Raw genomic sequence first — 22,028 nt, 5'->3', positions numbered from 1 at the left:
GTTTATTAGATCTGTGAAATCTTCCAGGAGTGTTGCTGTTCCTTTATTTTTTTGAAAGCCATATTGTGTTTTGGGTATGATTTGAAATTTTTCAACGTATGTGGAGAGTTTCTGATGTACAATGCGCTCCATGATTTGGTTGATTACAGGCAGCGTGGCGATAGGTCTGTAATTACTTATTATGTTTCTTTTTCCCTGTTTGTGTATGGGTGTGATTAATGCAGTCTTCAGTGTTTCAGGTATGTGTCCCGTTTCGAAGATTTTATTTAACAGTTTTTGTATAACTGGAAGTAGGTCGGTTGAGTGTTTCTTGATGTCTTTTGGTCCTATAGTGGACCAAATTCCGTCTATCCCCGGTCCTTTGTTAGGATTAATTTGTTGAATTGCCAGTGATAGTTCTTCTTTTGTTACTGTGGGGAACCACATCGACTGGGTTGCTCGTGGACCTAGTGGAGAATGTTCGTATGTGTGAGGAAAGGTTGTTTCTTGTAGCTTTTTGACAGAGTTCACGAAGTGCTGATTAAAGTTGTTTGCCAACTGTTTAAGGGATTTGGTGTCGCAGGCAAAGCTGTGTTTTATTGTTTCTGTGGCAGTGGTTCTGTGTATATTGTCCAGCATTTCATTAATCAGGTGCCAGGTTTCCTTTATGTCATTCTGTGCTGTTGTTAATTTGTTGCTGTAATAGTTTCTTTTTGCCGTTCGAATCTGGGTTGTTAGGAGATTCCGTTTTCTTTTGTATTCAGCTTTTAAAGCGATATTGTTTGGTGACTTCTTAAGTTGTTTCCATAGGGCATCTTTTCTTTGTATGTCTGTTAATATGTTGTCTGTTATCCATGGATTTTGTTTCGTTTGGGGGCGTATTTTTATTTTTGTTAATGCTTTGTTGTATATTTTGTTAAATGCAAGTTTAAGATTATTATATACAGCTTCAGCAGAGTCTAAAGATGCTATCTGCATCCAGTCTGTTTTTCTGATTTCATCGTTCACTATTGCTTCGTTTACAATGCTATGATACTGTTTTGTAGTCTCAGTGATTTTTATGGGTTCTGGTTCAGTGTGTAACTGCAATGCTGTGAAATAATGGTCTGCTAGTTTGCATGTTATGACGGCTACTGTGTGCCTGTTTGGAGGGGCCCTTATATTTATATGATCAATGCAGGTTGAGGTTGTTGTGTTTCCGACTATCTCTTCTCGTGTATACGACTGTATGGATGGGGTTATGTTATATGCCGATAATAGGTCTAGGTATTGTTCTGTGTTGTTATTTATGTTCCTAATGTTTATATTAATGTCGCCTATTATTATCAAGTATTTTGAGGTGCCTACTTTCGTGGCTGAAAGCCATCTGTTTAGTTCTTCTAGGAATTTTGTGGTGCTTAAGTTGGGTGGTCTGTATATTGCGTTTAATGTCAGGAAGTTTTCTTGTTTGATGTTTTTAATTTCGATGCATATGTTTTCTGCGTATTCTAATTTATAGTTTATTTCTGTTACTTCTAGTTTATGTTTGGTAAATATTATTATACCACCGCCTCGTTTTGTTTGTCTGCAGTGTTTGTGTTGTTGGAAGTGTCGCATTTGGTAGGAGGATGCCTCTTCGTTTGTCGTAGATACTTCAGTGAGTATTAAAATGTCTATTTCGTCTATATCTTCCTTCAGATAAGCTTGCAGGGTCAGCCAGTATTTTTGAATGCTTCTGATGTTGATGTGGAGAATAGATAGTCCTTTTTTGGGGATTGTCAGTTGTTTCCATTCTTATATTGATTTCAGAATGTGGCAATTATCATGTTCCGGGGTGATTACGTCTGCTTGATGGTGTGCATTCATGTTGGTTGGGGTTCTGGTCCTTCTTTATGAGTTGTCAATATTCCTTTCAATGTGACAGCCTGTTGAGGTCATCTACGGATTTTATTTCGATTGGTTATGAGTCGTGTGTCTTTCTAAGGAATATTTTGCTGTCTCTTATCCATATAAACTGGTAATTGTTTTCTGTTTTTATTTTCCTTGCTTGGTAGAATATTTTCTGATAGTGTGGAGTAAGGTGTAAGGTATTCTGACAAGTATATTGGGGTGTTGTCGTGGTCTCCTTTCAGATCCTTTACTACTGGATTTTTAATCCTGCTAGCTTTTATAAGTGTAGTTTTTGTTAGGCTGTTGGTGAGTCTCACTACGACGGGAGAAGGACGGGTATTATTTTCTCTTTTCCTTTTTTGTGGTAACCGATGCACTGACTGGATGTCTCTTGGTTCAATGGGGGAGCCGATTTTTTGGCTTAGCTGTATTACAGTGTCTCTTAGAGGTTCCGTAGCTATTTCTGGGAGACCATTTATGAGGAGGTAATTTTTGTGCTGCTGTTGATTTGAGAGCTCGTACTGTTGCTTTAGAGAGTTTAGTTCTTGCCGTAGGTCCGTTGTCTCTTTAATTAAATTATGCTGTCTTTCAGTTAGCTCTTTGACGCAGTTTTTAATTTCTCTAACGGTCTGTAACATATCTTCTATCGAGTTATTATTAAATTTAATAAATGCCTCGTATTGGTTAAATTTTTCTGTAATTTGTGCGGTATGTTTTTTAAATAGTTCTCCAACAAAATCGATTAAACAGTCTTTTAGGTTTTGTAATCTATTTTCAAGTAATGCATTTAAAGATGGCTCACCTGGGTTTCCGTTGTTGTTTTCTTTGTTTTTAATTCCCTCTGTTGTTGATAGCTGTTTACTGCCTGCGGTTGTTTTCTGCGTTGGCTGTTTTCCGTCTGCGGTCGATGGCGACGTTCCTTTGTTATCTCTGCAATGGGGACACTTCCACTCGTCACGATTCTTGTTTGATTTTCGCTGCCAGGTAGTCTCGGACAATCCTGAACATACAAAATGCATGTTTCTTTGGCAGTTCCTACATGTTACATGGTTTTCTTCCCCCGTTAGGTCTTCTTGGCATTTGTAGCACTTCATACTTCTTGTTTGACGATCTTGCTGTATTTTCTAATATGGCGTGCTCCTTTGTTCTCTTCTCGCGTAGTTGACCAACGTATACTTCGAACTTTGAATACTTATATTTTACTTATTACTTAACAGATACTTACAGTTTTTACATCTATATGTTCGTCTTGAAGAACGGAGTTCAATGATGTACTTTAAATTTTAATTCACAAGAAAAGATCTACTTTGCAACTTAAAATATGGGAGCATCGAAATAGCGTGCTTGCGACTGCTAAAGCGCCCTCTAATAATAATAATAATAATAATAATAATAATAATAATAATAATAATAATAATAATAATAATAATAATAGGTAGTAAGAGAAGCGGTTTCAACGCTATCTAACTTTGGGAGACTGATGGAGCAGTTCAATTTCTACCGTTAGCCAATTAACGATAGCTGCCAAGACCATCACTAATTTTAAACGGCCACCCTTCACCGGATGCCGTTTAAAATTAGTGATAGTCTTGAGTGTCGCCATCTCCTGATCTGTAATCCTAACGCAAGGTTCTATGGTCGATTTTCTTGAGTCTAATCTGCAAATATACGCTTTCAGTATTGGTCTTACAATCTGGCAGCTACCTGAGAATTGGGCCTTGGAAGAACCAGGAAAAGATCTATTACAAGAATTTTAAAGCTCTTTCAAATTACATATTAATCATGCATAATATGAATAATTGACTAAAAATGTATATATATATATATACTGTATATATATATACATATACAATATAGGTACATATATTAGGTAACATATAAAAGATCTATTACAAGATCTAATATATAATATATATATATATATATATATATATATATATATATATATATATATATATATATATATATATATATATATATATATATATATATATATATATATATATATATATATATATATATATATATATATATATATATATATTTCTGCTTTTATAGAGGAAAAAATCTTATTACCTTCACTTGAGATCGACAAATTCATCTTCAGTTACAAAGTCATTAAAATGTGTTTTTGCATCCTAGACAGTTACTGATTTGTCCTATTTCTTCTCTAATTGATTACATTATTTAAAATTTGCACTCATAAATAATTTTATACCATAATATCACACACATATTTTGCAATAAATTATCTTACTTGCTTCATAAAAGAATAATGCAGCTTTATATTTAGTCTTCATTTATGCACTGCTTTTCCTCCTCCCTGCATGTTTCGGTTTTGTTACTATAACTTAATGATCAGATTATTTCCAAGTTTTCTATCATATTAGGATTAAAAATAGGCTAAACATTGATGATCTAATATATTGTTAGATGAGGTAGATAACATGCAAACAAGAACTTCTCTTGAGGTGAACCGCATAACAGAAAACTTATTTGTTGGATAGCGTATCCGATATTCCTCCAGTAAGTAGTGGTTCGAATTCCATGGTGAGAATGAACGTTCTTTAGGTGGTGGATGAATTTCTCCACCAGGTGTAAGACCATCTCACTGCTTTTTGGATGCCTTAAGTGGTTTGAAAAAGCACCATGTTTGGTCTATAGAGCAGGATTTCTGGATTAGGTAACATATATTGTTTGGAAAGAAGTCAACGGACACCATAGTGTCAGGAATAAACGGCCATGTCGCCCACCTTAATAAGATCTATATTAATAATCAAGTGAGCATTATGCACACACATACACACACGCGCGTGACACTTGTATTCAGTAACTTTAAGTGATTTTCTCTCAGCTTTTTTTCCATTTAGGAACTTTTTGAGTGTGTGTCTAACAGCAGTGTATAGTTAGTACACTATTTACGATGATGTCTATTTATTTAACATCGTATTAATTATTTAATAATTAGCGTTTGATGGCACTACAGCTGTAAGTCCCATACGGGTAGTATGGCACCCTCTTATAAAACCCGTTGGATATAATGTGTTTTTGTTTGTCAATTGTACGAATTCTTCCGACCCGTTTGTTTGGTTGCAGAACGAAAAACATGAGTTTCCAGGAGGAAATACTCTGCCGCCTCAGTATAAGACCGGCTAATTCACCTTCGATTAAAAAGCCTTACTAATAGTTTTTCACATCCTAGACGGGATTCGAACCCAGGGCTTTCATTGCATCGGCACTAAGGAAGTGACACGTGACACCTGACGAGCGAACTAAGAGGGATGTCATTGCAGATTTTGGCAGGTTCTTATTCTTGCTTTCTATTTTTAAAAGCGAAAAAATACTTTGGAGAAATAATCAAAATTAGGTAGCTTATCGGATACATAAGAGTACGTGACTATACATTGTAAGCTTCTAGCACAGTAGAAGGGTAAGCGATGAACGTTAAATATTTTAATGTTTTGAAAATAATGATTTACGGACCATCAGTGCATCATTGTTTTCAACACTTAAAAAAAAACATTTTTTTTTTTTTTTTTAAATTCAGATATTTAGCACGTCTTCTGTTTACACATCACATGTCATCAAGTTTGTTTTATCTTTTTCCCGTCCCAAGTGGCGGTTACTTTCTTTCGATTAGTGCTTGGAACTTAGCAGGAACTGGTGGATTTTCATTACCACAAATGATATTCAAATTCCCTCGTTGTCCCCGATAACAAGCAATGAAATGGTTTAAGCCATTCAACGTGATATTTTAGGGCAACTGAATTTTTCATCCTTCATTCTGTTATCAGAAAGGATTATAAAAAGGAAATGTTTTTATTTATTTAAGAATTAAAATAAAACTATTCAGATAAACAATGGTAGACCAGTTTTCAAACTAACGGTTGCATGCAAATTGACTTAAGTAAAAGTATTATTTCGAATAACAAATTTCTGGAGAAATTAGTAGAGGCGTGATTATTTTCAGTATTTCGCTAACTTTAAAATCCATTTTTTATGAAATCATGATCGAGAATTAATCAGTTTTTCCTTTTTTTCCCCCGAATATATCAACTTTAAACTTTTTCGTTTTATTGCTAATAAACATCAATTTTATCATTTGAACTTCACCGTTTGAATATAATCTTAAACTTAGCATCCACGATGTTAATTATAATTCCTGAAATATTCTTCCCCCAGAAACTGGACAAAAGTATTGCTGGTAAGAGAATGAGAAGACTAAATTTTGCATGGAGCGTATTTATAGGGCATGTTGTGATTTGCTTCTGGTTGGAATTACGACCAAAGCAACTATAAGGCTACGAGGCAAATGTGTATATCATGTTTGTTAAATGCGTTTGCTTTCCGGTTGGTTTGGCTTTCTTGCTCGATTTAAATGGTTCTATTTCCAGGAGGAAAATCAATGCCAGTTCCCTATGAGACAAGTTCCAAATATTTGGTTATTTAAGTGAGACCAACAATAACTAGTCTGATGTCGAAAAAGTCTGTGAATAATAATAATAATAATAATAATTTTATATAGTCACTAAAGTTTTAGTTCCTCGACATCAGACTATATAAAATAGAAAACGAGATCTTCTTGAGAGATACTTCGGAAAACTGAACATAAGCGAAGATTATAAAATTCCTAGAGTTGCATGCAATCCTTTCGGGAATATCCACAACGTATTGATTACAAAAAAAAGGAAGTGGGAAGTTTTATCATTTCTAATCCATCATTTACTGAAGAAATAGTCCGTTTAAGAAATATCAGCTTCGTATTTGGTTTCCTCCCTTATTTTTTATTTATTTATTTTTTTAACAAATATGAATATTTCGTGCACTGCATGTAAAGAGGTCCACTGACATCCCCAAGAGTAAGTAACCATGCAACGTGCCATGTAACAAGTCACGTGTTTATAACCGGTATGAATTAGAGGATGCTCTCATGTCAGTGCAGCTCTGTCTGGGTGAAGTGGCTGCGAGAAGGGAACTGACGGAGTTTGAAAGACGAACTTTGATAGGATGCCATGTTGCAGGCTTAATCTGTTCGAGAAATTGGGCCATCCAAGGTCATCACCAGTGATACCATACTGAGATGGAAGCACAGGGAGTCAACTACAAGTGCTACCCGTAGTGAACGCCTTACCATACTCAACGAAGGTGACCATAGGGTGCTACGAAGATCATCATCATGCGTGTTAAAGATTTAGGCCTAGCATGGCCTGTTCCGGCCTTAGAAGTCATCGTTGAATCGTTCTGCCATTCGTGGGCAATACATTGAACTGCGGAGTTCCGTGCATGAATTGGAACACGAATATTCAGAACCGAGACTCACAACATGGTTTCCATGGTAGCACCGCAATATGCAAGCCCCACAATACACGAACCAACAAACCAATGAGCGTCGCCTTCAATGGTGCAAAGAGCGTGTACAGTGAGACGTGGTATCTTGGAAAGCTATGTTGCGGAGTGACGAATCAAGCTAAACTCTCTGCCAGGCAGATAGATGGTGTCTGTGTGGGGAATGCTGGTGATCATCTCTTACCAGAGTGCGTAATCCCAACTATGAAATTCGGAGGTGCTCTGTGATAGTATGGTTTGTTTTTCCTTCTTTGGCCACGGATCTCTGTTTGTGGTGGCAAAAATTAAACTTCGAGAGGTATCTAAGCATTCCGGATAATGAAATGCTTCTTAATTTGTGGCATTTTACAGAATTAACCTTTGTCTCTTTCAGAAAAACAATGCACCGTGTCATAAGGCTACCGCTGTAACTGCGTGGTTTGTGGATATGAACATCGTCACACTTGATTGGCCTCCACAAAGCCCTGGTCTCAACCCGATTGAACATCTAATGGGATGAATTGCGGTTGAAGTCAAGAGACGTCTGCCTTTCAACACTCCAGGACCTCATTACATGCCAACAGGGAGAATGGCCCAGAAGATTCCCATTGATCGCTATCTTTTGCTATGGAAAATATATGCCCCGTAGGATTGCTGCAGTCATCTCGGCGAAAGGAGGTCCTACATCTTGTTAAGGTGAACGCCATGGCTGTTTGTTCCTCACACAATGGTGTTCGGCGACTTCTTTCCAAGCGGTATATTTGGGAATCTCATTAATGGTCATTTTAGTCTCCTAATCCACTTTGTTCGATCGAAACTCAGTCAGCGGTTTTTTGAGCCATCACTAATCCCAATTTTCGTAATAATTTGCTCATACTTTCTCTCTGATATCCCATGACAGTGAATGTCTAACATACAATCTCTTTTTTAAAACTAATTCAAAATTACTTTGCTACAGTCGGCCATATTCATTTGTTGTTCAGGCTTGACTCATTCAATATCTACGATATCCTTTTGTTGGTAAGATGTTTGGTTCGAATTCCTCGAAAAACCTTTATTAAAGGCATTTCACGTGAAGGTGAATTTTCCGATCTCATACCGAGGCGGACTTCTCCCAGAATCTTACGGTTTTCATTCCACAAAACAGGAAAACCAGATCTAAGAACATGCGCAATTAACAATCACACTACACTGGCTTCATAGCTTTAGCTGTCTCGGTCATAAATCGAAAGAAGCCTAGTCATTTGATATCTATGTATCGTTAAAAGTGAATGTATCTTTTAATCATTTTGACTATTTCTTTAGATAATAATCTGTTTTTAATATAACTTTCTTAAACATGCCTACCGTTTTCGACAATTTTATGGCTCATAACTGCAACTTTTGTTTTCAGAGGTAAAAATACAATGGAATTTTCTCTCGATGATCAACTTGCTCAAATGTTTATCTAACTACTAGAAGACAATAATTCTACAAAAGTTTCAATCATCTTCAGCAATCTAATTATGAATGTTAGTTGTGTTTTAAGCACTTTGGATCGCAACTTGGTGTTTTCTCCTGAGTACGCGCCAGAATAAAATCTTCATTTCATGTTTGGCATTATAGAAATACCAAATGGTATGGGATGGGATAATGACGAAATTATAGTAATAAGATGATTTTAATAACTTCTTTCTTAGATTCCTTAATGGCGCTTTTCACATCTACGAGAATCACATCAAAAGTTGCACATGTCGCACATGCGTGACCAATGGGATTATGTAATAATGTCTACCTTCATGAACTCGTAAATCAGACTCTGAGTATAACGTCTTCTGTACGTTTTTGTTTTTGGTGTTCGTGGTTTGAGAAATACGATTTGAAAATGGAGGAAGAATTTGATTCAAGTCAGATAGCGCTTCATTTTGGCAAATGCCTCCTCTCACCCCCCCACCCCCAGGGGCGGCTCGTTCATAGGCACTGCGGAACTGCAGCATCCCCAATTTGTCTCGATACAAAAATAGATTTATTAATTTATTTATATTTGCTTGTAATTAATTTTATCAACAATCCTATACAATTCTCTTATTTTGTATCAAAAATAATAAAAATCCATCTTGTAGGAGGGCGAAAGACGCTAGCACCACTGTGTTTACCACAGTGTCATATTGCTACGCTCGCAAGCATACGCACGTCATAGTGAGAGCGAGATATTTGGGTAATGCGGCACTGTCCGTTGCGCAGTTCCACTGTTGTTTATATGAAGTTTGCGCCAGTAGTAGAGTGTTCGTAGTGCTTATCGCGTTTACTCCGTCTCTTTAAATATTTGGAGATTACAATTAAAGGATTTAATTGTAATCTCGAAAAATTGTAAATCCATTCCTTTAATTACAATTAAAGGAATGGATTTTATTTTTAAGTAATTTTGAATTATACCAAACTATTCTTTTATCGATAATAAACGACATTTTTTCATGATGCCAACTATAGCACGTTCCTAAATAACAAGTGAGATCATGCACGCTCTATGCATGTATTGTACGCGCTCTGTTCTTTGTTTAATATAATTGGAATCGGTTGATTATAGTTTGTAACAGTGTTTTACTTTTTAGTGCCTTACATCAGTTATGTACCCTGAAGATGCCAACAGCCTTAGTTAGTGAAACTAGTTGGTATAACATAGTTGTTTATTATATGCACTTGATCAATATAATCCATTAAAAGTCATTCCAGCGCTTTTTGGTCAAGAAAATCAAACGTTATTTTAACATTTTTTCATATTTCAGATCCGTTCTCTAAGTTGAAAGAGCCACTCCATTGGAAGCGCTCGTTTTACTACCACTGACAATATTTTGGCTGAAGAGACTCCTGAAGAAACTTTCTTTGACGCGAATAAGCTTTGTTGTGAAAAATACATGATTTACTCAAAAGTTCAGTAGTATTAATAAAGCGAGATTATATTGAAGACAATCTGTAGAACTTTTGGAATGATCCGCGGACATACACCCCAAGGGTTTCTTAAAAATAACTGACTTTGAGCAAAATATAGTAACTGAAATTATGTTGGTTAAATTAATGATTCCTGTGTTATCTACTCTACTCTATTCTTTATATTATCACTCAGAGGTTCACTTTTTACTTACACGTTTCCTACTGATATCTAAATACCATTCTTCATCGGAATTGGCTTAAATAAATTCTCTGCGCCTAATGTTTTTCCTTCCCAGGTTCTTTTGGGAAACTTTTTTTCATATATCTTTCCTACAACATCGACCAAGAGATACTCAATTAACGGAAAATAATGCAAGCAGTTTTCATAATTTCCCAAATCTACGATACTATTTTGATATAAGATGAGAAACCTTTCGAAAAATATGGCGTATAAGATTCTCTTAAAAATGCTGACGCGCAGTTAAGAACGCTATTTTTCTAACACGGTTTGGACAACAGCAAAAATTCAATCATCTGCTTCGATGACTCAAACTACTCCATTCACGAGAGACAAATCTTGGAGTATATATACGTTTTCTGCAATTCTGCAAAGAAAAAATAGCATAGTTCAAAAAGGTTACGCTTGTCACGCTAATAATATTAACGTCAATATTTGTGTACGAATTTGCTTTTGTTTGGCTTTCTCATGTGTTTACATAAATTCGTTAATATATGACCCCCAGTTGATTGGCTAATTCGATAAGCTGAGGAAGACGCTGAAGAAGAAACGACAGTAATCCGTATTATTTGTGTTGGAACAGACAGCAGAGACGTGTAGTGTAGCACCATAACACTGGTGTGGATACTTTATTAAGTAACAGAAAATGGCACACGTCAAATCGTACATTGCCTCTACACAAGCTAGATCCTGACCTAGCTGAAGTAAGGGAAAATACCTGACCTGAGCAGTAGCTAACGCGGAAGCAGACAGTGAAGTACCATGGGCTGGTGCTGTTCTAACGAAGGGGGTCATCGACTCTCTGCAACTGAACAAAAAAGTTACTTTTGTAATTAATATGGCACCAAGTCAACAAGATGATTCCGGAAGGGGACGCTGTCCCATCCACGTTAGTGATTTCTTTAGGGGAGTCCCTCTTACTGGAATTCTTTCTTCAGGATTATCATTACTGCTTGATCCACTGTTGCTGACCACACGAACAACTGCAAAGTAAACAAAAATAAATGGTATATTCATTTTTTTTCCTTTGCAACGTGATTGCTCGCATTCTCCCTACAGCTAACACGCAAATAGCATTCGTTAGAACTTCAATTACGTTATGTATTACTTGCAATACGTTTATGTCACTAAAAATTAAATTTGTCCATAATAATAATTCGTTGATGCAGTGATTTTGTAGCTTCTGTTAGCCACGTTCACATGACCGAATGTAGGCCTGTGAATGTAAATTGTTCCTAGTTTACACATTAAGAGATAATAAATAGTAATAATAATATAGCTAGTCAGGCATTTCTAACAAGTCACAACAATATAAAGAGGAGATCGGTTTTCTCAAGCCTAGATTGCTGCAAACAAAGGAAGAGATCTTTGCTAGGAGAGAAGTAAACTACTGAAATTTCAGGCATTTTTATCTTTACTTTTCCACACTTTATGACATGAATTTGAGAGCAGAAGTGCCTAGGGAAATGAGCAAACATCGTATGTTTGAGGCCCAAATGAACACCTTGGTACACATCACTATACATACAACTGTGGATGGTTTAAGGTTTAAAAAACCACTGTATTAAATATTATTATTATTATTTGACACCTCCAGGGAGTCCAAAGTCTCATCGAGGGAGAGTGTACCAACAGCATCGAACGATTGGTCCCCTTCCAACTACTAACCGCGCTCAAACTTACTTAACTGAGCCATTATTAGCAGAGGCTCTACCAATCGACCAACCTTTGCCGGCAATCTTTATGAATGCCAGCTAGTTTAAGATAACTGGAACATAAGATCTAGAGTTGCACTCAATTTGTTGCATTCTATCTGAAACGATTCCTCTCTTTCGCGTGCGAGCGCGCGTGTGTCACTCGTCCATTTTTTTTTTTTTTTTTTTTTTTTTTTTTCATGGTTCTTCGCCATACGTCTTGACATTTCACAAGGTTCAAAAGAGTTTTTATCTGATTTTATATAAACTATCTTGATAAGAAATCGCGAATGCACGTGAGAACAACCTTTAAAAAAGACATTGGTCAAAGATATCGCATTTGACTATTAATGAGCCTTCTCCACCAGCACTCACAGCTAGAGTTAAACTAAATGTAAAACCAGTAGCTATCTAGTAGTCAGTTTTCGATAGATCTGGTAGATTCAATAGATTTTAATACGAAAGAATTTTTAAAAAAAAATCTTTTATTTAAATCTGCTTTCCCTTTCATTAAATAATACGACTCACAATAGACACATTAAAATAATAAATTCTTTACAAATTTACACATTTAAAAAAAAATAAAACGAACAATAGAACAGTTGCTTTCTTTCTTATTCTTTTTGTTTACTTGCGATAGAATTGTCGCGTGTGCAAGTGTTGTGCTCTGATGGTGCTGATTTGAAATTCAGCGAAATATAAGCAGTTAATTAAACATCTTTTGATTAAATTGTTTGGTGTTGTTAATAACGTTAAAAACGTAAGTCCCGGATTTCTTCAATCTGATATGACTAACTTTTCTTTAAATTATATAGCGCTAACCATGCTGTAAAATCAACGTGTACCTTTTGGCCTAATCAAAAAAGTTATAATTCCGAGAATGATAGTTTTATAAATACAATTGTGTATTCACATTTTAAAATATGAAATATAGGTCATATTTAAAATAAATATGACCTATCTTACCTCTTTTGGTTGGCCATATTTCTAGTAGATACTTGAACACTTCAATCGGTTTCCGTAATTCGGCAACAGGAGCTCCAGTTTCTGTATGGCACATAACAACTGGTCCAAAGCAGACAGCGAGGCTGTGGAAGGTCATTTTGTTCCGGTCGCTGTGACTAGTTATCAGCTTCAGATGTTCCATCAGAAACAAAACTGTAAACTAGAAGGGGTAAACTTAGCATTAGTCTCGATATTTGCTTTTAAGTTGTTAGGCAAATATTTGATCATTGGCAATTATTGGATATTTATTAAGCCTACTTACCATACTACTTAATCGCATTATACTTATAAATTTCATATTAATTGAATGAAAACTCATTATATTTATTTGGGATACCGAATTAGACGTAACGAGAATAAAAATCATCATCTATTGAATAAAGGATTACAGCGTATCGCCAAATCAGTAACAACTTACATAATAGTACTGTACTTATATATTTTCTATAAATGTTACGCAAGCGATTTTGATTCTGAAACACAGATAGGTGACGCCACTTGTTTTCTTTATTTTTAACATTGGTAAATTCTAATAGCAGTTAACAAATAAAAATACGCTCATTAAGTGTTATTATTATTATTATTATTATTATTATTATTATATAAGTACAACAATCACTACGGCAAAGTCACCCGAAACTTCTACGTACCTGACATGATAAACAAACTGCCGTTCGACAACAGAAACCTAGGAACATACAGAGAGCTGAAACAGGCACTACATAAATATTATAGCGAGAATGAAAATTAGAGCAATTCCTGTCTCTCTCTCCCCCACCACACACACACACACACACACACACACACACACACACACACACACACACACACACACACACACACACACACACACACACACACACACACACAAACCTATGACAATCCCCCCTCTCAAAAACTATCACTACAAGAACACAAAGAAACAAACACACCACGTCTAAATCCAACCCTATTTGCACAAAAAATAAAAAAAATAAATAAATAAATAAAAGTTAAACTGTAATAGCAGTCGAAGTCTTTCAAGCATGTACCAACAAACAGTAAAATCAACACCTGGCTTGTGACTAGTATAGGAACACAACCATGAAACCACCACCCTCTGTCATCTATTATCTTCCTCAGATAAGCTCTGCTAAGAGGAAGAAAATTACTAACTTGCAAGAATCTGTTATACACACTTGTAATGCGTTATAAATATTATATATATATAATTACTACAGCAACTATGTATGCAATTCATCTGAGACATTAAAAAAAAAAAAAAAAATTATTACTATTACACTCAAGATAACTATTGTATATATGTATGTGTAAATATTTTAGCAGTGAACAAAAATATTATTTATTTAAAAAAAATTATTATAATTTAAAAATATTAATAACTCGCCAGTATTTGTTATTCACAATTGTAATGTACTATAAATATTATGTATATACAGTATATATATATATACGTGTAAATAAAACTATTGTTGTATCTATGTATGTAATTTATCTGAGACAATAAAATGTTTAAAAAAAATTATTATTATTATTATTATTATTATTAAACAAGACCTCATGGAGTCAAAGACTCATCTGGGAGGTCCTTTTATCACACACACACATCTCATCATACGTGTCTTAAACACACTCAAACTCCTTGCAGACACCACACTCTCAGGCAAGGCATTCCAATCATTCACAACTCTGCACGAAAAAAACCTGCCTCTCACTCCCCTACTCACACTCTCTTTATACAGTTTCCAGGGATGACCTCTGGCTCTCCCCTGATCTCCCACTATTCTCTGTAGAACTTCTCCACCATTGATCTTATAGCAACCCCTTACCAACTTGTAGGTCTCTATCATATCTCCCCTCTTCCTTCTCTCCACCAGACTCTGCAAATTACATCTTCTCAATCTTTCCTCATACTCAACATTCCAGAGGTCAGAAACTACCTTATTAAGTCGCCTTTGGACCCATTCCAACATCGCTTCATTCTTCTGAAAACCAGGTGACCAAATCTGGGCACAATAGTCCATGTGTGGCCTAATCAAAGCCTTATACAATGGAACAAGAATCTCCCTACTTCTACACGTCAGTGTCCTCCGCATCATTCCCAGAAGTCTTTGTGTTGTCTTCACAATTTTGGTGATGTGTCCCCTAAATTTTAGATCCTTATCCACTATCACCCCCAGATCTCTTATTTCCTCTACCTCCAACAATATATTCTCACCAAGCATAAATTCTGCATCCCATCTTTGTTTTCCAAATTTTAAAACCTTACATTTTGCAACATTGAACTCACATCCCCATTTGCTTGCCCAATCACTCAATTTATTCAAGTCTTCTTGCAAGGCCACAACATCTTCACTACTATTTATGGTTCGTCCCAACTTTGCATCATCTGCAAACAAGTGAATATCTCCATCCAAATCTTCACCAATGTCATTAATATACAAGTTAAATAGTAATGGCCCTAAAACAGACCCCTGAGGCACTCCACTAGTGACTTTCCTTTTCCTGGATATCGCACCCCCATACACAACTTGTTGATACCTATCAGATAGCCAGTCTCCAATTCAATGCACTAATCTAATATCCAACCCCATCTGCTCTAGTTTGACCGTCAACTTATCATGAGGTACTCTATCAAAAGCTTTTGCGAAATCCAAGTATATTACTGTGTATCCTTCTCCTCTGTCCAAGGAAGCAGTCACTTTATTGTAATAAGTAAGTAGATTACTAAAACATGACCCCCTCCCTTTAGCAAATCCATGCTGTCCATCAAAGATTATACCACTGTTGTCAACCCAACTCTGGATCCTAGTTCTCACAAGCTTCTCCAACAACTTAACCACAACTCCTGACACAGAGATAGGCCTATAGTTTGATGCTTGAGTTCGATCACCTCCTTTATGAAGTGGCACAATCTTGCCCTCCTTCCACTCTTTAGGAACTTGACCAAGTGCAAGACTCGTATTAAAAAAATATGTCAAGGCAGGTGTCAACTCTCTAGCACACTCCTTCAGAATACGTGGTGATATATTATCAAGTCCCGCAGCCTTATTTATATCTAGTTTACTCAACTCCCCAAACACCTCTTGCTTACTTACAGTCAGTCTCTCCTCCCCATCATCAACTGCTCTCAATCTCTCCATGAAGTCACATTCACAAGATTGAAAGATCTTTATGAACTGCTCATTAAGTATCTCCACCACACATTCTGCAACAGCTGTCTTTATACCATTTCCTCCAATCAATGTCATCCTTCCATAATCATTCTTTCTTTTGCTGGCTACATAACGAAAGAACTCCCTAGGATTCTTTTTGGCTTCATTAGCTAACTGCTGTTCATACCTCTCTTTAGCTACTCTCACCAACCAAGTCACCCTCCTTGCCTGGTCTTTGTAGACCTCATGAAATTGGTTACTTCCACTTCTCTTATGCTGCCTTCACAATGCCCTTTTTCTCTGTATCGCATACTTAATCTCTTTATTCATTCATCTCACACCTACCTTATTTAACCTTCTCACCCACGGAATACATTTAGACATTGCATCTACTAAATAGTTTTTGAAAATCCCCCAAGCTGCATTGATCTCTTTTCCAGCTAACTCCTCATTCCATGCTACACCTGCAAGCTGTCTCCTGAGCTCTTCATAATCACCCCCCTTGTAGTTCCACATATACCCTTTTTTCACAGGGGTCCTTGCACTGCTGGCAACCACCCGGGTAATCACCTCATGGTCACTCTCACCAATTGGTGGATGATTTGACACCTCATTTATAATTACATCCTCTGATGAGATGACCAAATCCAAGACCCTTAATCCTCGATTAAGGGTCTTGGATTTCTTTCTAATTTTTTAAACCTTTAAAGCATTAAGGCAAAGTTAAAAATGGTTTAACTTTGCCTTAACGCCACGTTTCATCCCAAAAATTGACAATGGCTCAAACAGAAAAAGGAATAAGAAATTTACCGGGTAATACATCAGATCTCATCCGCATACAAACCACAGCATTACTATTGCAAAGTAAATTACCTCAAAGGAATCTTCCGTACACGGAATACACTTCCCTCAAAGAATTAAAATCAGACAAAAATATCGTTATAATTAAAGCAGATAAAGGAAATGCAACAGTAGTTTTGAATTCTGAAGATTATAATAATAAAACAAAAACTCTTCTTGAAGATTCTAATACCTATAAACCTTTAGACAGAGATCCCACTTGGTGCGCTCACAATAAAACCAATGATATAATCAAAAAGATACCTAATTGGACTGAAGAACTCAAAAGAACTCTACATTCAAAACACCCATTAGTTCCAAGAATTTATGGTGTACCAAAAATTCATAAGATAGGTATTCCCTTAAGACCAATAGTAGATGGTAGAGACTCTCTGACCTCTAATTTAGCAAAACATCTCACCAAAATGATTTTACCTCATATAGGAAAAACATCTTCTTTCATCAAGAACAGTACACATTTTATTGAAAAAGTAAAAGATATTTATATTGGACCTTCAGACATATTAGCAAGTTTGGATGTTATCAGCCTATTTACAAATGTTCCAAGAAACGAAACTGTGAATCTCCTAGAAGACCTTTTTCCTCCGGACATCGTAGATCTTTATAAACATTGTATAAATAATACTTTTTTCGTGTTTCAAGACAAATTTTGGGAACAAAAAGAAGGACTGGCTATGGGCTCTTCCCTCTCTCCGGCTTTAGCTAACCTATTTATGGAAAACTTTGAAAATAATGCTTTAAACAATTATCATCAAAAACCAAAAATATGGCTAAGCTATGTCGATGATCTATTCATCATATGTCCAGGAACAACAGATGAACTCATAGCTTTAAAAGATTACCTAAATAATTTGCATAATAATATAAAATTTACTTTAGAACAAGAAGAACTTAGAAAACTGCCTTTTCTAGACATTCTATTAGAAGTCAATGAAAAGGATAATAAACTTTCTTTCTCAATATATAGAAACCCCACCAACACAGGAAGATTTCTTAATGCGGCCTCACACCACCACCCTTCACAAAAAATAGGTATAATAAAAACCCTAAGGGACAGAGCGTATAACATTTCCAGCACAGAAAAACAGAGAAACGAAGAATTAGAATATCTAACACAGTTATCGCTTTTCATACAAAAAAAAGTGATTTTATTACAGTAAAAATGTGGATGTAAATTTCATGTTGTTTGGTATTTGAGGCTTTAAATTTAGAATTAAATTACTAACTATAAAATAAAATTTCTCATTTTTAAAAGGATAATTACGAATGTTGTACAAATGTACAACATTTGTAATTACATTAGTAGTACAAATGTTTTTTTTGGTGTTTCGTTGTTAGATTCTGATTCTCATTTAGTACTGCCTAATCCAAATCTAGTAATAATACCACATCTTTCAAAGGTTAGTTTCTCTAAGTACATTCAAAGGAGCTGTTGATTTAAAAGTAATAAACAAACCTTTGTCTAAAAAGAACCAAAAAGCGTAGTTACTTGTTGAGTTTTGTGAATTGTGATTTTGTCTTAAGCACAAAGTAATCTCTCTGAAATGTAGTTCATTGTATTTCACGTAAACTGAAATCCAGTTTCATTTATACGAAAATCTATTTATTTAGAAGCGAGTGCTAGTTTCATTTTGCTACGTAATATAGTCAATTAAATGCTGCCCTCAATGCATGCTTCGATGTTAAAAATGGTTAAAATAACGGGAAACGGGCGTTAACCGGATACATATGATGACTTCTTAAATTAAATCGCTTTTATGCGGTACAGATTCAAATAATGGGAAAGCAGAGTCCTCATTTGCAATCCCTGATTAGGATGGAACAGACATCCTAAGGAAGTTGTACCAATAACTGCAGGAAGAGATGGAAACAAACGGTCGTATTTCATGTTGCTTCTAAAACTTTACGAGGCATACGTCAGGACTCATTAATGAGGAGTTTTACGGTGCACGAGACTGTAGTAAGTGCTAGTCTGTGCTGAGATGAAATAAAAATGGGCACGGGAAGTAATTGTTAGTGAGATCATTGATCGCAAGGTATGCAAAGACCTGCTATTATAGCTCCAGGAAATAATGACTACTTTCCATAGCGTCTGTGCACAACGCGAAAAGAACCAACCATTTGCCTTAATTGCTAACCGTATTTATCGACTCGGTACCACTTTAAAAATTGCATCTGTTAAACACATAAGTATAGGGGATGTGGTGGCCAATGAAGTTGGTGGGTGGGTGGCATTAGAGGAAGAAATGAACGTATCCTGTACGCTTGACGTGCCAAGAATATTAACGCTAGCTGCTACACTGTCACCTGCTGAACTAGAAATTGATATCACTTTAATTAATATCGCTTCCCTTTTCAAGATTAAGGTAATAATGGAAACAAAATGTTCAATGTTTTCCAGACAAACTCTAAAGTAATATTCATACTTCGGTGGTTAGGGAAAATGGCTTCTTTCGCAATTTTCGTGAATTTTAATAACCGTTTAGCCAATGAACTCAGACTTGGTTCGGTCATTAGATAGACTCGGGATTATAATGGTGTATCATAATGCAGACTGTACAAACACATTTTTATCCAAAACATATTTAATGTCGTGATTACAAACAACAAGAAACAGTGTTGAATCCGAATCTGTCTTTATATATATATATAAATTTACATTCACCCATCTATAATAGCACAGACCGTAGCGACCGCCATTTGATTGGAAAAATGCGTTAAAATCTTCTCCCAGAAAGTTTGGATTTTATTTTTGCGATACAGACAAAGCTGAAGAATACCAGCAGTAACAGACATATTCAGGATTCGCCAAATACGGCCCACTCGCCACTGTATACAGCTACTACCCGTGGCGAGTAGCTGTATACCGGACAAAATACAATATTGTTTTTATTTAAAATACTTTTTTATAATTTTTTTTAACTTTAAAACCACAGATGTAGCACCACCGATCAGTTTATGGAACTACTATTGACTTACTGAAGTCAGAAGAACATATCAATAAATAAAAGGTGTTCTTGGGCGAGTACATGTTTTGTGTAGAGGGTGGAATTTTACGTAATTTGTCGACCCCTGGGCATACTGATTACTTAAATAAGACTAATTCCCCATTACCATTAAGACGCACACGCACACGCACACACACACACACACAAACACAAACACACACACACACACACACACAAATATTTCCATAGATATTTAATAATAATGTAATTAGTATGCATTACACTATTTTCAATATCGATTAAATCTTTTTTCTTGTTTTTAGCTCTTAAATATTTCGTGAAATGAGATCAATATTTTAATAAATCATTCCAAAATTTTGCAGCTGTCCTGCTATGATTAGACCCTACGTCAATTTTCATGTGATTGAGCATTATATCGCATACTTTAATAATTAATATTGCTCTACTTTTAATAACGTTACTCGTAAATAATTCAAGCACTTTTTGCAAACATAGAATGAAATGTTTAATTTTCAAAAACCTGCTAAAGTTTAATAATAAAAAGTGGTTGGATTTCTGCTGTCGTTAATCATTGCAATAATTACAAATAGCAATATATATATATTGCTATTTGTAATTATTGCAATGATTAACGACAATGATTAACTATATATATATATATATATATTTTGCAGTGTAAGAGTTCAAATTCAGAATAAGAAAACAGCAGCACTTTCAGCATTTAAAGATAGTTGAAATTACCACAGCATAATTAACAAATGGTTATTATTGGTGATTTTTGTTTATATATTACAGGGTGAATACGTGTATAAACACGTAGATGCTGTCAAAATCACAAGTTTTTTCGTGTTTATTGCAAACAAATGACCGTTATTTAATTCGAAAAGGTGTCAGTTCTCGAATATCCAAGGAATTTCTTTTCGTTTATTTTTTTTCCTTAGAAAAAAAAGAAGATTTTTGAGGTAAAATTTTATTATGAATAGCCTTACGACACCTACACAGATTCCTTGGACTCATTATGGGAGGCCAATCTTACAGGACGAAATCTGTCTGCTACACTACAATACACCACACTACACTATCTACTTTTTGTACTAACTATACCTTCTATACAGTATTTCTTTCTGGTAATTGAGTGGTGTGTGTTCTCTTGATTGTTTGCCTGTTCTGCGGGAGAGAGACCTCTGTATAAGATCAGCTAACTCACTTTCAACTGTAAAAATCCATATAAAGAGTCCTCGCATTACGACCAGTATTGAACCTGTTTTTTTTTGTTTTGTTTTGTTTGTGTTTTTTCCTGATCAAATAACACATGTCCGTGGTCCTTACAAATGCGTAGGTACGAGGTATTTAAAAAACTGCCGAAGATTAAATAAAATTCCCCAGTGGCGCAACTGGTTAGCGCGCGGTACTTATAAGACAGTACTTTGAGTAATGCCGAGGTTGTGAGTTCGAACCTCACCTGGGGAAGTAACATTTTTTATGGATTTGGTGTGCGGAGGCTGGAAAAAGTGTTGCTGAATAAAGTGTAAATGGATGTGCAGAACCAGGGAATCTAGAACTACCAAGCAGGGGGGGGGGGTGGATATGCAGACATCAGTGAGACAGTTGAGTGTAAGAATGCATATAATGTACCCGAGCCAGTACTAATGATAAGAAATCGGAATGGGATAGTTAGATAATGCATCAAGATAGGGGTGGGACAAAGGGACCTCTGCATTTCATGTAGACTAATGCCAGGACTATTAGGAACAACAAGGAAGAATTGTTGGCCTTGATTGGCTCTTCCTGGCTACAGGTTATTGGCATTAGTGAAACAAGGCTGACGGAAGATGATATAGTTAGTGGGATAGAATGTGTAGGTTATAGTGTGTTTAGGAGGGACAGAGAGAATAAAATGGGGGGAGGAGGGTTATTGATGATAGCTGATGAACTGCAGCCAAGGAGAATTGAAGTTTTATTGCAGGATAGTGAAAAGAGCTCATTTGAGGCTATTTGGTGTGAGATTGAAACTGGAAGAACA

General features: G+C 35.7%; 1 protein-coding gene and 1 non-coding gene across 2 annotated transcripts in view; one reads left to right on the top strand and one right to left on the bottom strand.

The window, feature by feature from the left end:
- Positions 1 to 11,170: 11,170 nt before the first annotated feature.
- Positions 11,171 to 22,028, bottom strand: part of LOC150100757 (rho GTPase-activating protein 100F-like) — a 136,205-nt gene continuing 125,347 nt past the window's right edge. The window contains exons 9-10 of the mRNA XM_090401884.1: positions 12,982 to 13,180; positions 11,171 to 11,304 (exon numbers count right to left, since the gene is read on the bottom strand). Coding sequence (XP_090258010.1) covers positions 11,171 to 11,304; positions 12,982 to 13,180 — 333 coding nt within the window. The remainder of the gene's footprint in view (positions 11,305 to 12,981; positions 13,181 to 22,028) is intronic.
- TRNAI-UAU (transfer RNA isoleucine (anticodon UAU)) lies at positions 21,385 to 21,475 on the top strand. The gene is given in 2 exon segments: positions 21,385 to 21,422; positions 21,440 to 21,475. It is a non-coding gene; the product is annotated as a tRNA-Ile (tRNA).

The sequence above is a fragment of the Typopeltis vanoorti genome, chromosome 12 (genome assembly GCF_054136105.1).
Source record: "Typopeltis vanoorti isolate ZY-2024b chromosome 12, IOZ_Tvanoo_1.0, whole genome shotgun sequence".
Classification (NCBI taxonomy): domain Eukaryota; kingdom Metazoa; phylum Arthropoda; class Arachnida; order Uropygi; family Thelyphonidae; genus Typopeltis; species Typopeltis vanoorti.
This window is presented reverse-complemented; position numbering and strand designations above follow the sequence as displayed.